The sequence below is a fragment of the Equus quagga genome, chromosome 14 (assembly GCF_021613505.1).
Source record: "Equus quagga isolate Etosha38 chromosome 14, UCLA_HA_Equagga_1.0, whole genome shotgun sequence".
Lineage (NCBI taxonomy): Eukaryota > Metazoa > Chordata > Mammalia > Perissodactyla > Equidae > Equus > Equus quagga.
The window spans coordinates 57,401,925-57,424,229 of record NC_060280.1 but is presented as its reverse complement, the minus strand read 5'-3'; the positions used below and the strand labels follow the sequence as shown (position 1 = coordinate 57,424,229).

General features: G+C 38.1%; 2 protein-coding genes across 3 annotated transcripts in view; one reads left to right on the top strand and one right to left on the bottom strand.

Moving 5' to 3' along the window:
• The window catches only part of C14H11orf65 (chromosome 14 C11orf65 homolog), a 77,037-nt gene extending 71,860 nt beyond the window's left edge, over positions 1-5,177 (top strand). The window contains exons 9-10 of the mRNA XM_046686307.1: positions 2,016-2,071; positions 4,283-5,177. Coding sequence (XP_046542263.1) covers positions 2,016-2,071; positions 4,283-4,434 — 208 coding nt within the window. The 3' untranslated portion in view covers positions 4,435-5,177. The remainder of the gene's footprint in view (positions 1-2,015; positions 2,072-4,282) is intronic.
• Positions 5,178-10,292: 5,115 nt separating this feature from the next.
• ATM (ATM serine/threonine kinase) overlaps positions 10,293-22,305 on the bottom strand; it is a 116,023-nt gene continuing 104,010 nt past the window's right edge. For both annotated transcript variants that reach the window (XM_046686304.1, XM_046686305.1), the window contains exons 61-64: positions 19,643-19,757; positions 18,375-18,438; positions 13,924-14,060; positions 10,293-13,814 (exon numbers count right to left, since the gene is read on the bottom strand). In XM_046686304.1, the coding sequence (XP_046542260.1) occupies positions 13,631-13,814; positions 13,924-14,060; positions 18,375-18,438; positions 19,643-19,757 (500 nt within the window). In that variant the 3' untranslated portion in view covers positions 10,293-13,630. The remainder of the gene's footprint in view (positions 13,815-13,923; positions 14,061-18,374; positions 18,439-19,642; positions 19,758-22,305) is intronic.

Genomic DNA, 22,305 nt, shown 5'->3' with positions numbered 1-22,305 from the left:
TCAAATGGGAGGAAGGCAATTCACATGGAAATGGAAAAGCAAATGTTTGGTTTATAAGAATGGGCTTAACAAAGACCCTCACAGTGTATGGTGATGGCCTGTCCTGGGGACAGGCACTTTGTCTTAAATTTCTTTTAGGCAATTAGAGGGGAGGTCAAAGTTTCTTTCAGAGTCTTTTGTTCTTGAAAATAACCAAGGCAAAGAGATATATTTTGAGGTGGCCAATTCTGATCCCCCACAGGGCATAGAATAAAGTTCTTAAAGCAACAAGAGGTAGCAGTAACAAGAAGGAATCAACTTTAGACACAGTACAGTCATGCGTTCCTTAATGATAGGGATACATTTGGGAAATGCATTTGTTAAGTGATTTTGTCATTGCGTGAACATCATAGAGTGTACTGAAAGGGAACAAAATTTGCCACCCCAAAATGTGTCCCTTTAACATGAGGATTATTTTAGGCTGATTATTTTTAAGAAACAAGACTCAGAAAGTTTTTCTTGCTACCTCCCCCTTAACTGCCTAAAAGAATTCAGATTAAAAAACCTGTCTCAGGAAGTGAGCTGTCACCTCAACATAGTGTAAACTAGGTGGTGGACAGGGAGGAACCTAGAAAAGCCTGTTTTGGGGGCTCCCTTCTGTGTTCTTTTTTTTCTGTGGGGCCAAACTCTTGTTTTGCAAACATTTGCTCCTTTCACCTACTGGTGAATTGCCTTCCTCACCTTTGAAATCCCTGACTCTCCCCACCCCAACATCTTCTTTTGTCTTTACCTGAGGATAGTATTTAAGGTGAGGGCTTTGGCCATTTTGGCGAGTTATTTGGTTTTCCTGGGTTTCTCCTATGTATACCTGTAAACTTTTGTTTGTTTTTCTCCTGTTAATGTGTCTCATGTCAACTTAATTCTTAGACCAGCCAGAAGAACCCGGAAGGGTAGAGGAAAATTTCTTCCTCCCCCACAGTACTTACACAAACCTAAATAGTGTAGCCTATTACACACCTGGGCTAGATGGTACTACTCTCATGGGACCACCATGGTATATGCAGTCTGTCACTGACCAAAACGTCTTTATTGCAGCACATGACTTACTTTATTACCATTAAATACTGTTGGATAATATATACCTTCCTATAACAAAGAACTTCACAGAGTTCACAAAAGTAATTCAAATGAAATAAATAAATACTTGGGAAATCAGTGTTTTCTGAATTATATGGCAATTCTAATCCTCCTCGACTTCTCTCTGCCAGCTCTCTTTCAGCACTTGCTGTGACCAAGCCTTTCTGTGATTTCTTGAGAGCAGCTGAAAAGAAAAGAGGCTTGGGAAAGGGGGATACAAAGCTGAAAATGAAATGGAATAAGTTACAGGACCTGCGTCTTGGAGCTTTCCTTCATCTTTGTAGCTCATCATACCTTGTTCTTCCCTGTTTTACCTCTTCGCAGGCTACCCTTGTCTCCCTATTTCAGTCTTTGTTTAGGGCACTGAGGTGGCAGCTGCATGTGCCTTCCTTGAATGTAATCTCAGGTTTTACTGGCCACAGCAAAGACAGCACTGTTGCTCTAATAAGATCATAAACCACACACTTTAAATCTCCGTTGGCATGTCAGAGACAGTAGATCTGGCAGTCCAGAACCAAGGGGAGAGTTTGGTCTTGCTGCTGTTGTTCTCCTCTCTCAGAAGATACTCAGCTGAGGACATGCTCTTGCAGGAATGGAACAGGATAAAATAATGGGAGGTATGCTGGAGGGAGCCCAAAGGGCACTAATATGGTTGATGGTGGGCACACTTTTACGCCTCCTCCAACACCCTGTCCTAGGGATGGCCTTGGGCACGTGACAGCTACTTGCAGCTGGGAGAGTCATGAGAACTTTAAACATTTCAACTAGTGAATTTGTCCCCATTAATCTAAGATTTCATAGAGAAAGTGAATTTTAGAAGTTGTCTAAGCATATACTGATGAATCAATTTATTACTTACTAATAAATCAATTTAATGAGTGCCCATATAATGTGCTTAGGTATATTGCCAACTGGAAGGAAATTGCTACAAGCAACTCTTCAGATAACTTCAAAAGTAGGTGATTTTTAGCGATATTTTATGGAAAGCTCTTTTGAACAAAAACGATACACTAATGATACACTCCACACATGTACACCTTTCTAAGTACTTGCACTCTATGTAGACACAGATGAATTTGCCAAGTCACTTTTACCTTTATATGTAAGATGGTTATTTGGGAATAGAAGGAAATTTTCTATTTTACTTAGGGTTAGATAAAATGGTTTTTTAAAAAATGAATCCTCTTTTTTAAAAAGTTGTACATCTCATGGTTTCAGTAATAATTTTCAATGAGCAAACTTCACTCAGCAAAACAAATGCCTCAAAATGTTACAAATATTTTTTGGGCTTTATGCCACTATTGTCCTGCCAGTGGTCCACAATCCTGAGAAGCTGAAAGTGACAGCATGTTGAAGAAGCACATCATTGAAACCCAGAAATATCAAGAATTCTAACATGGCCAAAGCCTAACTGTGGTTATTGTACACTCTGAGCGTGTCTGAGTTCTGTCCCGCGAACATCGTGAGAGGCAGTAAAGCAGAGAGGTTACACTTGTGGAGACAGGGTTCAGACTGCCTGGTTTTGATTTTTGGCTCTTTTTACTGGCGGTGCAATCTTGCGCAAGTTACCAGCTTAGTTTCTCATCTGTAAAATGAGACTAACAATAGTATCTAGCTCATAGGTTGTTGTGGGGTAGTAAGAGCTAATACATGTAAAGAGCTTCGACTGGTACTGGCATCTAATATGTATTCTATAAATGTTAGCTAGCATTAGCCTTAACCTATCCACTTATTTCCCATTCATTGCCACCACCACAATCCAAGCTGCCCTCATCCCTCTGCAGGCTTCTGCAACAGCCTCCAAACTGATTCCCATGGTGCATTCCCCACACAACAGATGGCCATCTTTCACAAATTTACATCAGCACAATTAAAACACTTATTTAACAAACTCTTCTTTAGGAATTCCTGTGTGGAAGTGCTGTTTTAAAGTGCTTTATAAAATTAACTCATTTGATCTTCAGAACAACCCAACGAGACAGGTTCTATTATCGGCATTTTACAGATGAGCAAACAAAGGAATGCCCAGTGACCTGCTCAAGGTCACACAGTCATTTCCTGTGAGGGCCAGCATTTGAATTGAGGCAGGCTAGCTCCAGAACCCTTGCTATTAGCCATGACTACCTCTGCTGCCTTTCATAGTTTTCTACTGCACTTGGAATAAAATCCTAATTTTATCACAGCCGTCTGGCTCTGGCTCTGGCCTACCTTTCCACCCTTATCATGTCCCACTCTCCGCCCCTCACTCACAACCCTGCAGCACTGGCCTCTTGCCTGTTCTAGAACACACTCTGTGGTTTCCACTTCCGGGATTTAGTGGAATTGATGGCCTTCTAGACAAGTTTTAGGTAACTACCTTCACTTGGGGGCAGGGAGTTGTCTGTTTTGTTCACTACTGAATCCCCAAGGTGTAGCATATAATAGGTTCTCAATGGCAGATATAAAAGAATATAAAGGAATGGCAAGTACAAAAACGGAAGCGGAGAATATAAATATAAATATAAAAAATGGTAATTAGAAGGAGCCTAAGAGCAAGTGAAAATTATTTTAAGCAGTGGAGATCTGCATTATAACTGAAGTCAGTGGAAAGGGATTCATTGAGGATGTTGGCACGAGAAGAGGAGAGCATGTGTGCTGCTGCTTCTAGAAGCATGAGGAAATCAAATCCAGAGATTGGAAACTTTAGCTCTAGTGAGAGAAAAGGTTTCTCTTTATTTGTGAATAAAGAACTGTTAGCTAATAATTATGGAGCACTAACTAAATGCTAAGTTCTTTACGTGCACCAGCACAATTAATTCTCACAAAAATATGAGGTGTGTGCTATTATTCTTCCCAGTTAATGGATGAGGACACTGAGACTTAGGTTCAGTAACTTGCCACAAATTACACAGCTAGTTAGTAGCAGATCAGACTTCAAAGCCAAGTCCTACTCAGCCTTTTGTAGAGATGGACAAGGAAAGATGATAGTGAAAAGCAGGATGAACTCAGACATTTGGGACATTTATGGTTTCAGTTAAATAAGATATAAAGATAATTGCTGTAAGAGTGGTGAAAAGGAATGTGGAATAGACCTTATCTGGCATCTAGTAGTATATGGAATGAGTCTGCATCTTATCACATCTGGCATCTTTCTAAACATTTCTAAACATTTGTCACTCCTCTCTAGGTTTCAGGTTTGATCAAGCACAGAAAGACATAGATGACTATGAAGATTTATCAGAGGATGAAATGGAAACATCAGCAGATACTTCACATAGAAATAGTTTTGATGAGCCAAATTTTACCAGACTAACACCTGATTCCACTTATGGAACATAGAATATTTTCTTTTCTCCTCTGAGCTATAGCCCTTCAAGCCCTGATTCCATCAGTTACAGTCAAGGGATAGATTATTCTGACTGAATGACTTGTATATTCTTGGCACAGAATCTACCCCAATTAAGTAAGGAAGATTATACAGAAATAGAACATCGGACTGAATACAATGGTCATGGAAAATGTAGAAATTACTCCTGGTATTCTGAGAAACTGATGTTCTAACAATTACACTTAAATAAAGGTATTATACTTAGGTGCAAAAAAATCGTCAGATGGAATTTTTTTCCCTTTATTTGAAGCATTCTATATTTGTGCATTTGTATCAGGCAGAGCTCTTTCTTCATTAAAAAAGCATGTAGCAAGTTCTTTTATTAGGAAAGCAAAAGGCTTACTAGAAGCCTCAGCCCCAGTCACCTTAGGCGTCCTTGAACAAAACTGGGTCACAGGGGTCCCTTTAGCTAAAGCAGCTAGAACAGCAAATACTGTCTTTCAGCTTCCATAGTGGGATGAACAGAGGACTGGCAATAACTGTTGGGTGAAGGAACAGAGTCGACCACACCCTTCAAGTCTGAATTACTATATATGCCCATAAGCATCCTCTACTACTATTCATCATTACTCTTATCACACTGTATCTGTAAAAATTTGTCTATAATCCTAATAGATCAGAGGCTTATATCCCAAGTATAAAAAAATCAGCAATGTGGGCCAGCCCCAGTGGCCTAGTGGTTAATTTCGGTGTGCTCCGCTTCAGCAGCCCAGGTTCAGTTCCTGGGCATGGACCTACACCACCCGTCTGTCAGTAGCCATGCTGTGGCGGTGGCTCATGTACAAAAAGAGGAATATTGGCAACATATGTTAGCTCAGGGTGAATCTTCCTTGGCAAAAAAAAAAAAAAAAGAAGAAGAAATCAGCAGTCAGAAGACCTAGTGTATATTTAAGAAAATATTAGATTTATTGATGTATAATTTATATACAAATTCGCCCATTTTGAGTGTTCAATCAGTTTTGACAAATGTATATAGTTGTGTACTTTTCACCACAATCAACATATAAAGCATTTCCATCACTCCCAAGTTGTGCATCTTTGGCTGCAGTCAATCCATTCACTCACCCCAAGCCCCTGAAAACCACTGATCTCCTTTTAGCTTCTACAGTTCTGTCTTTTCTAGAATGTCGTATAAAAGGACTTATACTATATGCAGTCTTTTTTGATCTAGCTTCTTTCATTTAGCATAATGCTTTTTTGAGATTCATCCTTCTTGCTTGTATTAGTAGTTCATTCCTTTTTTAATGATTAGTGTTCCATTGTATGGTTATGCCACAGTTTGTTTACCCATTCACCAGTTGATGGACATTTGGTTGTTTCCAGTTTGGGATCATTACGAATAAAGCTGTTAGGAACATTCATGTACAAGTCTTTATGGGGACATATGTCTTCATTTCTCTTGCGAAATACCTTAGTGGAATTGCTGGAGCAAACAATAACTATGTGTTTAACTATTTTATAAGAAACTGTTTTTCTAAAGTGGCTGTACTGTTTTGCATTTCCACCAGCAATGAATCAGTTGCAGCTGCACCACTTGGTTTTTGTCACTTGTCAGATGTTTCAATTTTAGCTATTCCATTGTATGTATAGGGAATGGTATCTCAGTGTGATTAGTTTGCATTTCCCAAATGACTTACCATGTTGAGGATCTTTAATGTGCTTATTTGACATTTGGATATCTTCATTGATGAATTATCTGTTCAAATCTTTTTGCCCATTTTTAATTAGGTTATTTTCTTATTCTGTTAAAAGATTTTTATATATATTCTAAAAATAAATGCTTTATCGGACACTATTTTGCCAGATTGTGGCTGGTGTTTTTATTTTCTTAACAATGTATTTTGAGGAGAAAAAGTTTTTAATTTTAATAAAGTCCAAGTTACCATTTTTTCTTTTATGATTCATGCTTTTAGTGTCTTATCTAAGAAATCTTTGCTTAAACCATGGTCACAAAGGAGACATGCAAATTTCATAATTTTAGCTCTCACATTTAGGTATATCATCCATTTCAAGTTAATTATTGTTTATAGTGAGAAAGAAGGTTTAAGATTCATTTTCTTGCATATGGATATTCACCAGTTTTTGGAAAGACTACCCTTTCCCCGTTAAATTACGTTGGTGCCTTTGTTGAAAATCAATTAGTTATATACGTGGATCTATTTCTGCATTCTTTACCCTGCTCTATTGATCTGTGTGTCTTATCTTTATGGCAAGACTACCTTGAATTTGTTACTATGGCTTTAGTGAAGTCTTCCAACCTTGTTTTTCCTTTTCAAAATTGTTTTGGCTGATTCTAGTTCCTTTGCATTTCCATATAGATTTTACAATCAGATTGTCAAGTTTTAAAAGAAAAAAAATGTCTGGGATGTTGACAGAATTACACTGATTCTATATATTAATTTTGCGGAGAATTACTATCTTAACAATATTGAGGTTCCCAATCCATGACCGTGGTACATCTCTCCGTATATTTAGGTCTTTTGTTACTGAGTAATGTTTTGTAAATTTCAGTGTACAGGTATTTAACATATTTTATTAAAATTATGCCTGTCTTATGTTTTCTGATGCTTGTTTTTAAATTTCAAATTGTTCACTGCTAGTGATAGAAGAAAATTTCACAATTTCCTGATCTAAGTGGTTTTTATTTAGCAATTCATAAATTGGGAAGCATCCAGTCTAGAAAATAGAAAGGAGCTTCCAGGAGTCGCACAAAGCAAGAGGGTTTCATAGACCAAAGTGAGCAGGAACAGGGAAGTTATACTGGGCATTTGTTAATTGCTTAAAAAAGCAGGGATACTGTCCTTAGATGGAAGCAAGGGCAGTCTTGGAGCTGGGTTAGGTAATTTGTGCTGAGCAGGCGAGTGCTGAATGATTGGCTTAGACCTACCTTTTCTGGGAGAGGTGAGCAGACAAAAAGTTTCAGTTTGCTGACACAGGGCTTACCATAAGCAACTCCATCTTGGGCCCAGTGTAGACACTTTTAAACACCTGTATATAGAAACATTGTGATGCTTTGTATGTTGACCTTTATCATGTGACCTTGTTAAACTCACTTATTAGTGTTAGACTTTTTAATATATAGAATCTTTAGGATTTTCTAGATAGATGATCATGTCATCTGTAAATGAAGATAATGCCTTCATTTTCAAACTGTTGACGTCTTTTCTTTCCTTCTCTCTGCCTTATTGCATGGCTGGAAACTCCAGTACTATGTTGAATAGAACTGGTAAGAGTGGCATCTTTGCCTTGTCCCTGATCTTAAGGGGAAAACATTGTCTTTCACCATTAAGTATGATGTGAGCTATAAGTTTTTCAGAGATATCCTTTATCAAGTTGAGAATGTTTCCTTTATTCCTAGTTTGATGAGTGTTTATCATGAATGTTGAATTTTGTCACATGCTTTTTCTGCATCTATTGACACGATCCTATGGTTTTTGTTAGTTTATTACTATTGATTGATTTTCAAATATTAAGCCAACCTGGTATTCCTGAAATAATGCCATTTGCTCATGATGTATCATCTGTTTTTTATATTGATGGAGTTGATATAGTTAATATTTCTAAGGACTTCTGCATCTATGTTCATGAAGGATATTGATCTTCAGTTTTCTTGTAATTCTTGAAATTTTTGATAGAAGGGTAATGCCGGCTTCATAAAATGGGCTCTTCTAATATTGGGAAGTTTGTGTAGCATTGGTATTATTTCTTCCTTAGAAGTAGAAGGCATTGACTCATCAGGATTATTTTCAGTTTTTGTCCTTTTCATGACATGAGTATGTTTGAGATGCCTATGAAAAACCACTTCTCCATGTTGTTTTACACTGCAATGATTTAAAACAAATCTGCAACCAGCTGATTACCCTTTTCTCTCTTAAAATAGTTCCAACTCTTACAATCACGGATATCTAAAAAAGTTGTTTAAGAAAAAAGAAATATTAAGTTAGGTACTATTTACAAAGAATTCTAAGTCTATAGTGAATATTCAAACACTAGGGAACATTTTGAGATAATTTTCAAGCTAATATTAAGATCTGCCAGGAAGGTTAGCAACACTACACAGAATCAGGTTTCAAAATTGTCAATTGACGGACATATTTTGCTTCTAAAACTCAGTATTTCTTGCAGTACCCTTATAAAATTTGTATAAAGTATATAATGCTTTTACTTTCAAGAATGATTCACCCACACCCATTAGGATAGTTACTATTAAAAACAAAAAACAAAACACCAGGTGTTGGTGAGAATGTTAAGAAATTGGAACCCTTGTGCACTGTTGGTGGGAATGTAAAATGGTGTAGCCGCTATGGAAAACAGTATGGTGGTTCCTCAAAAAATTAAAAATAGAATTGCCTTATCATCCTGCAATTCTACCTTTTTTTAATTTATCAGCAATTAAAACCAGGGTCCTGAAGAGATCTTTGTACACTTATGTTCATAGCAGATTATTCATAATAGCCAAAAGGGGGAAGCAAGCCAAGTGTCCATTGACAGATGAATGGGAAAACAAAATGTATATACATACAATGGAATATTATTCAGTCTTAAAAAAGGAAGGAAATTCTGACATAAAACAACATGGATGAATTTTAAGGATATTATGCTAGTTGAATAAGCCAGTCACAAAAAGACAAATACTGTATGATTCCACTCATAGGCGGTAGCTAGAATAGTCAAATTCATAGAGACAGAAAATAGAATGGTGGTGGCCAAGGGCTGGGTGGAGAGGAGATTGGGGAGTTGGAGATGAGTACAGAATTTCAGTTGTGCAAGCTAAAAAGAGGGCTGGAGACTGGTTGCACAACATGAATGTACTTGACACTCCCAAACTGTACACTTAAAGATGGTTAAGATGGTAAATTTTATGTGTATTTTACCATCATTTTAAAAAAGTCATTCACAAATTAGCAATAGACCAGCTATGAACACACAATTATAGCAAGGCAAGAGCTGCAAGCAAAATCATGACCGTTTCTCTCCTACATGTTTCTGTCTCAGTTTGGAAATACTGACCTTAACCTTCAACATTGTGTGTCAGTGTTTCATGCTTCTCACCCCATGTCAGTGACAACAAAAACGTCTTTAGACATTACCAAATGTCCTCTGTGGGAGCGGGAATTGGGGAAGCAAAATCTCCCCTGATTGAGAACCACTGCTCTAGAATCATACACTGTACATTAGTGTAGAAAGTATACATTTTTACATATTGCTGTACATTAAAAACAAATTATGCATGCTGTACTTTATGGGCAAAGTAAGGGATTTCCTAGGGAATAATTTTCATTATATGAGATTTTCACCTTACTCACCAAATTCTGAATCTAATCTTTGTGAAAACTTTAATGCTACTGTATTTATGCAAAATTCATTTTTTCAGAAAATAGACAAAAGAGCCTGAGACTCTGAAAAGGAATTTATCTATTTAAAAAAATGATAAATATGTGGAGTGGAAACTTCACATTTAGGATATCAGGATCTTTGTATTTGTCATATCCTAGTATGTATCTTTTAGACTTTACGAATGTCAACTAGATCACTCTCTAGGCCCAAGCAAAGAACATTCATTTGCCTTTTTGTCATGGGATAATTAAGAAAAACTACCAGACTATTTAGACTGAGACGCAGCATCCCAGGCTGGTTCTGTGTAGCAGGCTTCCCAGTTCACACCGCATTATAAGCTGCCCGTGCCCCAGACTATGAGCTCTACAGGGGCCGACTACGCCTGCCTTACTCACTGTTGTCTCCCTAGGAACCAGCACCAGGCCTGCACAAAGAACACTCAATATTTGAATAAAATGAATGAGTCTTAGTATACATTTTCTTTTAGAATTGTTTATTCCTAAGCAGGTAACAGTGTAAAGGATTCCAGTAATATTGTAATAAAGAAATACATTCAATAGTACTCAAATAAATCTACATAAAATATGTAATTTCACTAAGGTGCAATTAAAATACTTGAAATGACACATAACTCTATATTTCAAGCCAGCATACTAGTTTTCTACTTTTTTTTAAAAAAGACTAGCCTACTTTAATCTTTAAAAAGCCAAAGTTTTATTTGCTTTAGGCTATATCTAAATTTTTAGCATTTCTAAGTGCATAAAAATATTTTAAGCATATACTATAATGATAATGGATTTTTGTACCTACTGATTAAAGAGCTACTTTGGGGTGGTATGATCTGCATGGAGAATGGTGGGAGGGCTATTATCTCCCTCAATCTGGACACAACTGTTCAAACAGTCTATAATTTATTAGCTTTTCTAGCAGCTTTTCTACTTGGTTTCCACTGACTTTGTGAGCAACTGACTGGTGAAGTCTAGATTCTTTTCACTCGAAAGCTTTTCAAGTTAGAAACTCTCCATATTAAACTTGTACCTTCGATTTACTATATTCTGGCTTTGGACAAGTTACCTTATTTCTCCAAACTTTAATTTCTCCAGCTGTAAACTGGGCTATCACTAATCCTGCAAGAGATGCTGCCTATAATGTATGTCAGGTACTCAGCACACAACAGATATTCTTTGATTAATATTTTAAAAACCTAACCACTCAATTGTTCTTGGCAAATTTCTATCCTAGTCATTTCCAGATAGTATTCCAGTTTGTCAAAAAATCTTTTAAACTCTTAATTCTATCACCTGTGAATTAGCTATTCCTCCTAGGCTTGCTATCTGCAAATTTGGTAAATTTTTCAAAGCCATTAATAAGAATATTTGAATAGGACAGGAGCCTTTACGCACACCATTCAAGACTGAAGACTGGATCAATGATGTGATCCAGAGCTCTTTGGAAAATCAGGTAGCAAGAATTAGCTTGTACTAATTCAAATTCATTTTTAATATATAAGTATAATAATATAAGTAAAGTTCATTTACTTGTACTATCATCTAGCTTATAATTTCTTATTCATCCATGAAGATTTCAAGGCTTTCTTAAATCAAGACATTCTAAGTTTATTACATTCTCTTGATTCACTCCAATAATAAAACTACTAATATATAGCAAATATTTAGGCAGTTTATAAGAAAGATACACCAAGAGAAGTTTGTAATTAGAACTGCAAAGTCATTTTAAGAATAGTTCTCCAGAAACCAAAGCAAGAAATTTCTGTACAAAAAGTTCTGAAGATTGTGTCTGGAGTAGGGGGAGGTGCGGAGATCAGATAGGAGTGCATGCTTGCCACGGGCAACAGATAGAAATGCCAACCCCTTCATAAGAAAAAACTGTTAACATAACCACCTAGGTAAAAAAAGAAGAAGGTTCAACCACCCATTTCTTAATTTCTGCAGCTAAAATGAACATTTTCCTAAGGATGGAGGAGGGGTTATATTCACCAATATCAAGTCAGTAATTTTACTTGTTTGCCTGATGACAGTATGGGGACAGAAAAGTGTTCCATTTCTAGCTACATATCAAACTCAATACCTAATTCCTTCCCTTCCAACAAAACACAAAGAAACACTGGATAAGATATAAGAAACATTCTTTTAAATGCATAGCAGAACTTGTAAGAAAGTAAGGGGAAATCCTTAGGGCCAAAAAGGCAGGGAACTGAAAACCAGAGTAAATGTGTGAGCTGATATTCTGGCTGTCCTGGCACAATCTCACTAATGTATAGGTTTCAGCTTTATTATCTTGGGGACTGATGAAACCGTGGACTTGCAAAGGGAGTGGGCAGGAATTAAACACACCTCCCCTCATGCCCACCATAAGCTGGGACACATGGAGGATCACACCCTCAGTGAAAGGGGAGTCAACAAAACCCTCTGCCCCCTCGCACAGGGGGATGATGAGGACGAGTGTTTGTCTGGGCCTGGGAGTCTTCTCTCAGTAATTTATACTACTCTTGAGGTCTGGAAACCCTGAAGCCAAGAAATTAAAGTAAGAGTGGTCTTCTGTCAGTGATCGTCCTGGGAATATGACATAAGCAGACACAAAACTTTTCTGGAAGGAATTATTCTTAACCCAGGTCATTCAGGATTGCCAGAGTACATACATAAGTAGTCTACTAAGTAAAAGAAGCAACAAATACAAACAACAGGAACTTGATTTAACAAAGCTATTAGAGATGTTACCCTACCATAAAATAGGGACGTTTGAAATGATTCATGACATAATAAAAAACAATTTTTGAAAGAAGAAACCCAATGAATAGTTTAAAAAGGAGATTATATACAGCTGACAAGAGAAAACTAGAAGACACATATGAAGGCACCACACAAAGATAAAGTAATGGAAAACACAGAAGGGCTTAAAAGATGAAGAAAACAACAGAATGAGAGGGTGCAATATACATTTTTAAATAACAGTAACCATAGTAACTGTGTCTTTCAAATTTGTTCTCCATAATTATTCAGTAACACTAGGAGATTTTGAAAATCCAAACAAATTTCTTAAATACTAATTTGTTTTCAACATTGCTTCTTATTTTTAATGTAGCTTTACCATGATACATAGATAGCTACAATTTTAAAGTTTTTTTCTTCCTTTTATACGTTAATATCAAGTAATTTATCATTTATATACTATAATATCTTGGAAACAAATTTCAATTAAAAGCCACCTCAAAACTAGCAGTATATTTATTTGTTCTAGTTCATACTAAAGGAAAAATTCTCAGTTATGTTCCTGCATTCCTGCTGCTTCCATTTCCAGCTAAAGCATAAATCAGTGATTCTACTGAAAAAAATACAAGTATGTACTTGAGAAGAAAAAATAAATGTTTAGTCTAGAAATACAGCATGAATGACAATTATTATTTTTTAATTTTTTTGCTGAGGAAGATTAGCCCTGAGCTAACATCTGTGCCAGTCTTCCTCCATTTTATATGTGGGTTGCCGCCACAGCATGGGTGGTAAGTGGTGTAGGTCCACACCTGGGATCCAAACCTGCAAACTTGGGCCACTGAGGTGGAGTGCGCCGACCTTAACCACTACACCACGGGGCCGGCCCCAACAATTATTTTCCTTGAGACTATCAAAGCATCTTTAGGTGACTGAAGCAAGTATTAAACATTTTTTTAAAACACAGAAAGTAGTTCACTTAGCTAAATATTAATACCTATTAAAAGTATGTGGGTGGGTTAAAAATGAAGGCCAAAATATAATTTTGAAAGGTTGAATTCAAGGGTAATTCTTATGCTGAATATCACACCCAAGCTTTCCATCCTGGGAAAAGACGGCTGAGATTTTTGGGGTCCATGGCCTGTTGTATGAGCAGATTCACCTGTCCACCCACACTGAGCACGGTTCCTTCCTCCACTCCTTTCAGCTTCTCTTGCAGTCTCATCAAGACCCGTTCAGCTACTTTGTTGAAACTCTGGTCAACATCACTAGTGGCAAAAAAACCAAAGGTTTTAATGAGGCCGAACAGTTTAAAGGGTCTCAGGAATAAGAAAATCTGAACTATTGACAATAAATCTTTCCTAAAATACTGCTTACCTGAGATTTCGTTTGCATTCTTGGTCATCTGCATGTGGGGTGGAGTGGAGCTCAGTTTCATCTTCTGGCCTCTGCTGTAAATACAAAGCTTTCAAAGGATTCATGGTCCAGTCAAAGAGAGGATCATACAGGAGGACCTAGAGAGAACATACGTATGAGAAGAACAATGCAGACTCTGATGAGGTATTTAGAAAAAGTAGAACTAGCATTGTAAAAATAAGAGGCCAGTCACATCGTGGTTGACTGGGGGGAGGGGCACGCTTCATGTTTCTTGTGGAGGAAACGCTACTAGCATAATGCTCTGGGCTTCTTATCACGTTCTGAGTTCACCCTTCCTCCCCGGTTGGGGGTGGGACATCCCTTGACCTATGTTTCCTGACTGGGTGAAACTAATCTATTAAAAGGAGATAAACACTCGTCACTTTCTTTCTTTCTCTCTCTCCTCTTGACCTTTCTGGTCCTAGGTATAGAAATTTGCTTTGCAGGCCCCAATCCTCCCTCAGGTGGGCTGCCCCAAGGGACAGATTAGGTTGTAGGATTTGGACAGCACTAGCAAGCCTATTTGGACCTCACACTAAGCCATGGTCTCCATCAGTTTTACCAGTAATTACCCTGACAATTAGATCTCCATCTTTATTCCTAAGGCTCTTTCTCTCAATTAGATCCAAATTTGGGCGAAGAAGAAAAAAAGGGTGTAATTTATTGAAAGCTCTTTAAAACCAAGGCTAGTGCTATGGTTGGCATCCTGAGAAGTGTATATGGAGTAGAATATGAATACCAAAATAACTCGAATGGCTAGAGCAAGTGGCTTTAGGTCTTAAATTTAGTTAAGTGAGGTCATAATGGATTTTTGACCTTGGAAATTCAGAACAAACTAATTGCCCCTGGTGTTTAGAAGCACAGATTTATTATTATTATTATTATTATTTTTTTGGTGAGGAAGATTGGCCCTGAGTTAACATCTTTTGCCAATCTTCTTCTTTTTGCTTGAGGAAGATTGTCCCTGAGCTAACATCCAGGCCAATCCTCCTCTATTTTGTATGTGGGACACTGCCACAGCATGGCTTGATGAGGAGTGTGCAGGCCTGCCCCTGGGATCTGAACCAGCAAACTCTGGGTCGCTGAAGTGGAGCATGTGAACTTAACCACTATGCCACCAGGCCAGCCCAGATTTTTTTTTTTTAATAGGCCTTACCAAATGCTTAACATAAAGGTCTTCATAGTAAGTGAACAGTAAGTGAAGACTCAACTGCAGGGATGAGTGATTCTGCAGGCTATTCCAGCATTACAAAGTAGGAACATTTGCTGTTGCCTTTGTTGTATTTCTCAGTAGGTCTGCAGGCTGGGACTATAAAATGCCGTTAGCATTACATGTTTAATTCCAGGACATGTACCAGATCAAGAGTAAAAAATCTGGTCATCTGTTCATACTGTTTTGAGCATTTCCCAGGGCTGTTAACTGTGGGGGGACTGACTTTGAATATATGTAGTTTGCTCTAAGTTCAAGGGTTCCTAGGTGACTTCAAGTTGGGCACTGACATGGCTTTACATTTCAGAGTTCCAAACCAGGTTCACCCACAAAGGGAGGTATGTTTTATTAATCAACTAAGGAAAAGGAATGGAGGCCTCTATTATACAGAGACATACATGGTCTTCTCGGGTTGAAGTAGAGAAACAACACAATTAAATTATTTCAAATCCAAGGGTCTGTGTAAGGAATCGTATTTGCAAATTTTGGAATCAAGGAGGAACTGGAGTAATTAAAAAAATATACCTTTAGTTTTACTCTCAGAACAGAATTGGTTGAATGAAAACAATAAAGGAATACAGACTGATTAAGCTAGAGCAGAGTTTCTCAATCTCGGCACTATTGACATTTTGGGGCTGGATACTTCTTTGTCGTGGGGGCTGTCCTGTGCAGAGGATGTTTTGCGGCACCCCTGGCTTCTACCCACTAGATGTCAACAGTACCCTCACTAATACGTCCCCCTGCCCCAATTACAGCATCCAGAAACACCCCCAGACATTGCCAACTATCCTCTAGGGGACAAAACTGCCCTTTCCTAAGAACACTTGAATTAAAGGGAGAGACTTCCTTAGTAGATTGGATAAAATCTTAGAGGATAGGATGGTCTGTTATGAAGAAGAAAACGAGATCTTGAAGGCCAGGAGAGACAAACATACTGAGAGGGAAAGGGAAATGCACCCAAGTCAAAGTGCTCACAGAGAGAGACTTTGGAAGCGAGATGTTTTTCATTATTAGATCAGAAACAGTAACTGTGGCTCAGTGAAATCTAACAGAGGAAAGTGATGAACAGAAGAGAGGAGACTGGAATGATATTCCAGGGGATTGGGATCCAGGATGCTACTGAGAAGCACCCTCCTAAAGCTGAAGACACAAAGTCCACAGTAAGAAAAGCGGGAAACGACTCTGGAAGTTTGGGACAACCACACCAAGTGATTTCAGGAAATTTGGACAGACTGAAAAGGGAGGATTAGGGAGATCAGCGTGAAATGTACACAGCATTAAAAGGTGAGCTTCTAAGTGACACAATTATTGTAGGTGATGATGCAAATCACTTCTCAGGCTCAAAACCCAATAGCTTCCATCTCCCTCAGTAAAGTTTCAAGTCCTTACAATGGTGTAGGAATCCCTAGGTGATCTGGCCACTGTTACTTCTCTCACTTTATCTCCTACCACTTTTTAAAGGAACTGCCCTCTTCCAGCAAGTGTTATCTCAGGATACAACTACTGAAGGAACCCCCGCATCTACCCAGGCACAAAAAATCCTTCTAAGACTGAGCAGAGTAAAATACTGGGGAATATGTTAAACTTCTTTGGATCTTAAATTAATTTGAAAAGTTTGGACTTTTTTGTCTTAAATGGAAAAAGGCAAGATAATTTGATTTTACACTTTAATTTCTACATTAGTGAGGTGTCCATGTTATCATTTACTCTTACTGCAGAAGCAATGGCAAACTCTAATAAATGACAACATGGATGAACATAATTTGAAATGGGAAAAAGAAAAGGGAATACATTTTCAACCTGGGGAACAGTATGGCCTTGGATTGAATTTTATATACTACTGTCACCCATTCAGCAGTTTCTTTGTAGCAAAAATCTGTATTGCCACCTGCAGCCCAAAGGAGATCTATAAAGAGGCCTTAGGTTCATAGAAAGGTGGACACAGGGCCACCATGACTGACTGTTAATTTCACCCTCTACCCTGACGGGATATAGCCTCACTCCTCTTGATCATAGTTAATGCCAGTGAATTAAGAATGTTCTCAATCCTGGCTGCAGAGAAGAGATTTTAAAAGGTACAAATGTTCTTGCCACATCCATAGAAGTTTGGGTTGAATCTGGTCAGCACTTTTAAAAGCAGTACAGGTGGTACTAAAGTGCAGCCAGATCCAGCACCCCCCGGTTAAAGAACAAAAAGCTGGGCTGGGCCAGTGGCGCAGCAGTTAAGTGCACACGTTCTGCTTCGGCGGCCCGGGGTTCGCCGGTTCGGATCCCAGGTGCAGACAGGGCACCGCTTGGCAAGCCATGCTGTGGTAGGCATCCCACTAGGCGTCCCACATATAAAGTAGGGGACGAGGGGCACAGATGTGAGCTCAGGGCCAGTCTTGCTCAGAAAAAAGAGAAGGATTGGCAGCAGTTAGTTCAGGGCTAATCTTCCTCAAAAGAAAAAAAGAACAAAAAGCTGGAGAACATAAGGGAGGCATGCCTGTACTCTACCTCCCCTGTTTCCCTGTGGGGGACACACCCTGATCTCCTGCCCCACACATGCTTTACCACGGTGGTGAATGATTGCCTTAGGTATACAACTCTTGTCTGATGTCAGATAACGTCAGAAGCACCAGAAATTTGCTTGACTTCCTTCCCTTTCTGCCCTGCTCAACATGAGGCAGTGATCCTGATTAAGTGTGTATGTTCTGCAGGCCCAAACCCCCTCTTGGTGGGTTGTCCCAAGGTTCAGACAGCAGAGAGGCACCGAGGGAGCACCAGCAGCAAGCCAGTTTGGCTCTCACTCCTCAGCCATGTTCCTCCACTAACAGCGCTGACAAGTGATTTCCATCTGTCTGACTAAATGGTTCTGAACCTGGGCAGGGGAAAAAGATATAATTTATTGATTTCTCTTAAAACTCCAATGGAAACTATTCTGAAAACAATTAATACCATCTGAGATAGCTAACATGTCAAAGTGCTGATTTCTGTGTTAAATAGTACAGATTACTTCTGACGCTGTAACATTCCAAGAAATGTGAAGGAACTGGAGGCACATCTAACCACTGTTTGCTGATGTGCGCAACCTCCTCCTGCTGCTGCCCAGCATCATCCCCCCACATTATAACAAGGCACTGATCCTCCAGTCAGTGACTTCCTAGCAAGGTACATCGTCTATCAGGTAAAGAAATAAAGATTTCCTTATAATATACTTTACCTCTACAATGGTTAACAGGGTTTCCTGAGAGTTTCTCATAACCTCCATGGTTTTCTCACAGCATCTACAAACACATTATAAACGTGGATTTTGTTACATACCAACGTTTTAATATATCTTTATCCACAGTTGTCCCCCTTTATCTGTGGTTTTGCTTTCCATAGTTTCAGTTACCCACAGTCAACTGTGGTCCAAAAATATTAAATGGAAAATTCAAGAAATAAACAATTTTTAAGTTTTAAATTGCACTTTGTTCTGAGTAGCCTGATGAAATCTCATACTGTCCTGCTCCATCCTGCCTGAGACATGCATCACCCCTTTGTCCAGCATATCTATTCTATGTAGCCTACCCACCCATTGGTCACTTAGTAGCCATCTTGGTTATCCAATCAACTGTCCCGCTATCACAGTGCTTGTGTTCAAGTAACCCCTGTTTTACTTAATAATAGCCCCAAAGTGCCATTAATTTCTTGCTGTGCCTAATTTATAAATTAAACTTTATCATAGGTATGTATGTATAGGAAAAAACATAGTATATACAGGTTTTCAGCACTATCTGCCATTTCAGGCATCCACTAGGGGTCTTGGAACATACCCCTCGCGGTTAAGGGGGAACTACTGTATATATATTCATGTGTAGTATGCTGAGACTATTCTTGTTAATTCCCAAATAGCACAGTATTTGGCAGAGTAGGTTTTCAATAGATATTTCTGAAATGAATACAAATATATATATGAATAAAAGTTTAGCATTTGTAAGAAGAACACACTACTACCATGAAATATTTCTTTTGGTTGATTATTGCGATAATTATTAATTTACTTTGACTAGAATCTGCCTCATTACAAGTTGAGTACATAGACCTATGCTGAGAAAACTACAGGGAACTGCAAGGTTCTTTTAACAGGCACTGGTCCTAGACCATAAGCTCCTTTAGGATAGTTTATGGGTCCATGCCCAACAATGAGGGCCCATAGGAGTTCTGATCAGTAAACAAAGAGTTTACTGCTGGGCAGAGGCATTAAAGGTACATGCAGGCTGCTTCCAGAGGAGGTGAGGAGGGACAGTATGCATGTTATATGGGGTGAGGTCCCAGGTGGTCTGCAGGGAAAGGAAACTATTAATTACTGTTTTCACCCAGGGTCTTTTCCTTAGTACTGGTAAAGCACTGGGATATATTCTAGAAATGAATTCTATGAGCTATGGAAATCAATAATCCAAATAATTTTGACACCAAAAATCATCTGCTCTACCTTACATCACTTACCTTCTGAAGACACCTTCAACACCAGTAATGCCCATCCCATCCACAATATCTCTGGTGAGTCGAAAAGGAACTGTTTCAGGAGTAGGAAGGATTTTACCCTGTTCAAAAGCAACTCCTAAAGTAAAAAATACAGCGAGGTTAGGAGGTTCCACAGCTCACTCACTCTCTTCCCAACTGGCACTTGAACTTCGCAGAGGCACCAAGTAACGTCACCTATATTCTGTCAGTACTAGGACACACAGCAGTTTATTCTGTTTCTGCTCTGCCTGCTTTCCTCACCTCCACCACTGTCTGGGAGACAAATTAAAAGAACATAACTACTTCTTGATGTAATTAGAGAAATCTAGATTAAAGGCTGATTTTTTTAAATGAAATAGTTACAGGTAGAATTTAAAATGCAGAATGTATACCAATATATATTTATATATACCAATTTATATTTATTTAAATATACATATATTACAGTTATATATATTTAAAAATTTTTTATTAGATGAAACTTTTTGAGATAATTATAGATTCACATGCAGTTCTAAGATATAACACACAAAGATGTTTCCAAATACCTTTTATTTATCTTCCCCTGATGGTACCATCTTGCAAAACTATAGTACAATATCACAACCAGAATACTGACATTGATACAGTCAAGATACAGAATATTCCCATCACACGGATCTCTCATGCTGCCCCTTTACAGCCACACCTACTTCTCGCCCATGGCCTACCCCTGCCCTCCATCCTTGCAGCAATCACTCATCTGTTCTCCACTTTTATAATTTTGTCAAGCATGTTATATAAATAGACTCAAACAATATGTAACCTTTGGCATTAACTTTTTTCACTCAACATATTCTCTGGAGAACTGTTCAAATTGTGTATATCAATATTTTGTTCCCTTTTATTGCTGAGTAGTATTCCATGGTATGGATGTACCAGTTTGTTTAAGCATTTGTCCATTTAAAGGACATCTGGACTGTTTCCAGTTTGGAGCTATTACGAATAAAGCTGTTATAAACATTGTAGTACAGGTGAACATCTTTTTCTGTGTTTATTTGCTACCCATTTATCTTCTTCAGTGAAATGTTTGTTCATGCCTTTTGTCCATTTAATAACTGGAGTGTTTCTGTATTTTTTTCGCCCCACTGTTGAGTTTTGAGAGTTCTTATGGACCGCGCTTTTGGTGTCAAGTCTAAGCACTCTTTGGCCCTAGTTGCTCAAGATTTTCTCATGATTTTTTCCTCTGTTGTTCAGATTTGGTAATTTCTCCTATTCTGTCTTCATGTATCACTGATTGTTTCTTCTGTCCCCTCATTCTGCCATTGAGTCTACTGACTGAGTTTTTAAATTTTAATTACTGTATTTTTCTAAGATTTTCATGTGGTTCTCTTTTATATCTTCTATTTCTATGCTGAGATTATTTCTGTGCTAAGACTTACTATATTTTCATTTGTTTCAAGTATATTTGTAATTTCTCCTTGAAGCATTTTTATGATGGCTCCTTTAAAATCTTTATCAGATAATTCTAACATGTTGGTCATCTCAGTGTTGACATCTTTTGATTGTCGTTTTTCATTCAAATTGAGATTTTCCTGGTTGACAAATGATTTTTAATCGAAATCTGGACCTTTTGGACATTATGTTATGAGATCTGGATCTTATGTAAACTTCTCTTTCTGCTGGCTTTGGGAGTCGCTGCCTTGTTACTGCTAACTGGCAGTTAGAAGACTAGGTTCCACACTTGGCCACCTTCCTTCATGAAAACTTTGCCTCCCTTATATTCTAAGGTATCCCTACCTCCTAGTTCCGTGACTTGTTGGTTATTTCTCAATTGTTTTTCTGACTCAGCCTTTTCAGTGCTGGCACTTCTTAGATGCCATCCTTAGTCCTCTTTATCAAGGATGGTGTATAAGATGAGAACCTTCTCCAGTCCGACGACTTCAACTGAAATTTGCTGAAAGTTTTACATCTCTGTCATTTTACTCAACTTCTTTGCTCTCCTATATATTAAACTGTCTATTCCACCTGGAAATACCATTACTACCTCAAAACAATGCGTAAAACTAAACTTATTGCTTTTTTATTCTTTATACAACCAGCTGTGTTCCTTAGCTAGGAATTTCAGTCATCCTGGAGTCGCCTCTCCCACTGTTTGCACATCGAATATCACTGGTACAGGTTACACAAAAATGTCCCCCAAATCCTATCTCCTGGTCTCTACAACTGTAGTCCAAATCTTCATCCTCTCTTGTCTAAACTATTATAATAACCCCTAACTTGTCTTCCTGCTGTCAACACTCCTCCCCAAATCATATTTCCAATAATCAAATATGATCACATCCTACTTAAATATATCTTCATTTGTTTCCCATTATTTAACAGATTAAAGTTGAAACTTCCTAGCCTGGCTTTTTATAGTCTAGTACCAATCTACCTCTCAAGCTACTTAACTACATACAAACTTCACTCCAGCCACATTTAATGTCTCACCATTCCTATAACATGCTACATCTTCATTATTCCTCCTTTCATATCTGCTCTATCTTCTGTCTAGATTGTCCTTCCTTTCTTTCTTTAAGACTGGCTTAAATGTCACCTAGTAAGTCTCATTCATTATCTCAGGCAGAGTTAGCTACTCCCTCCAACATCACGGTGTTCATGCT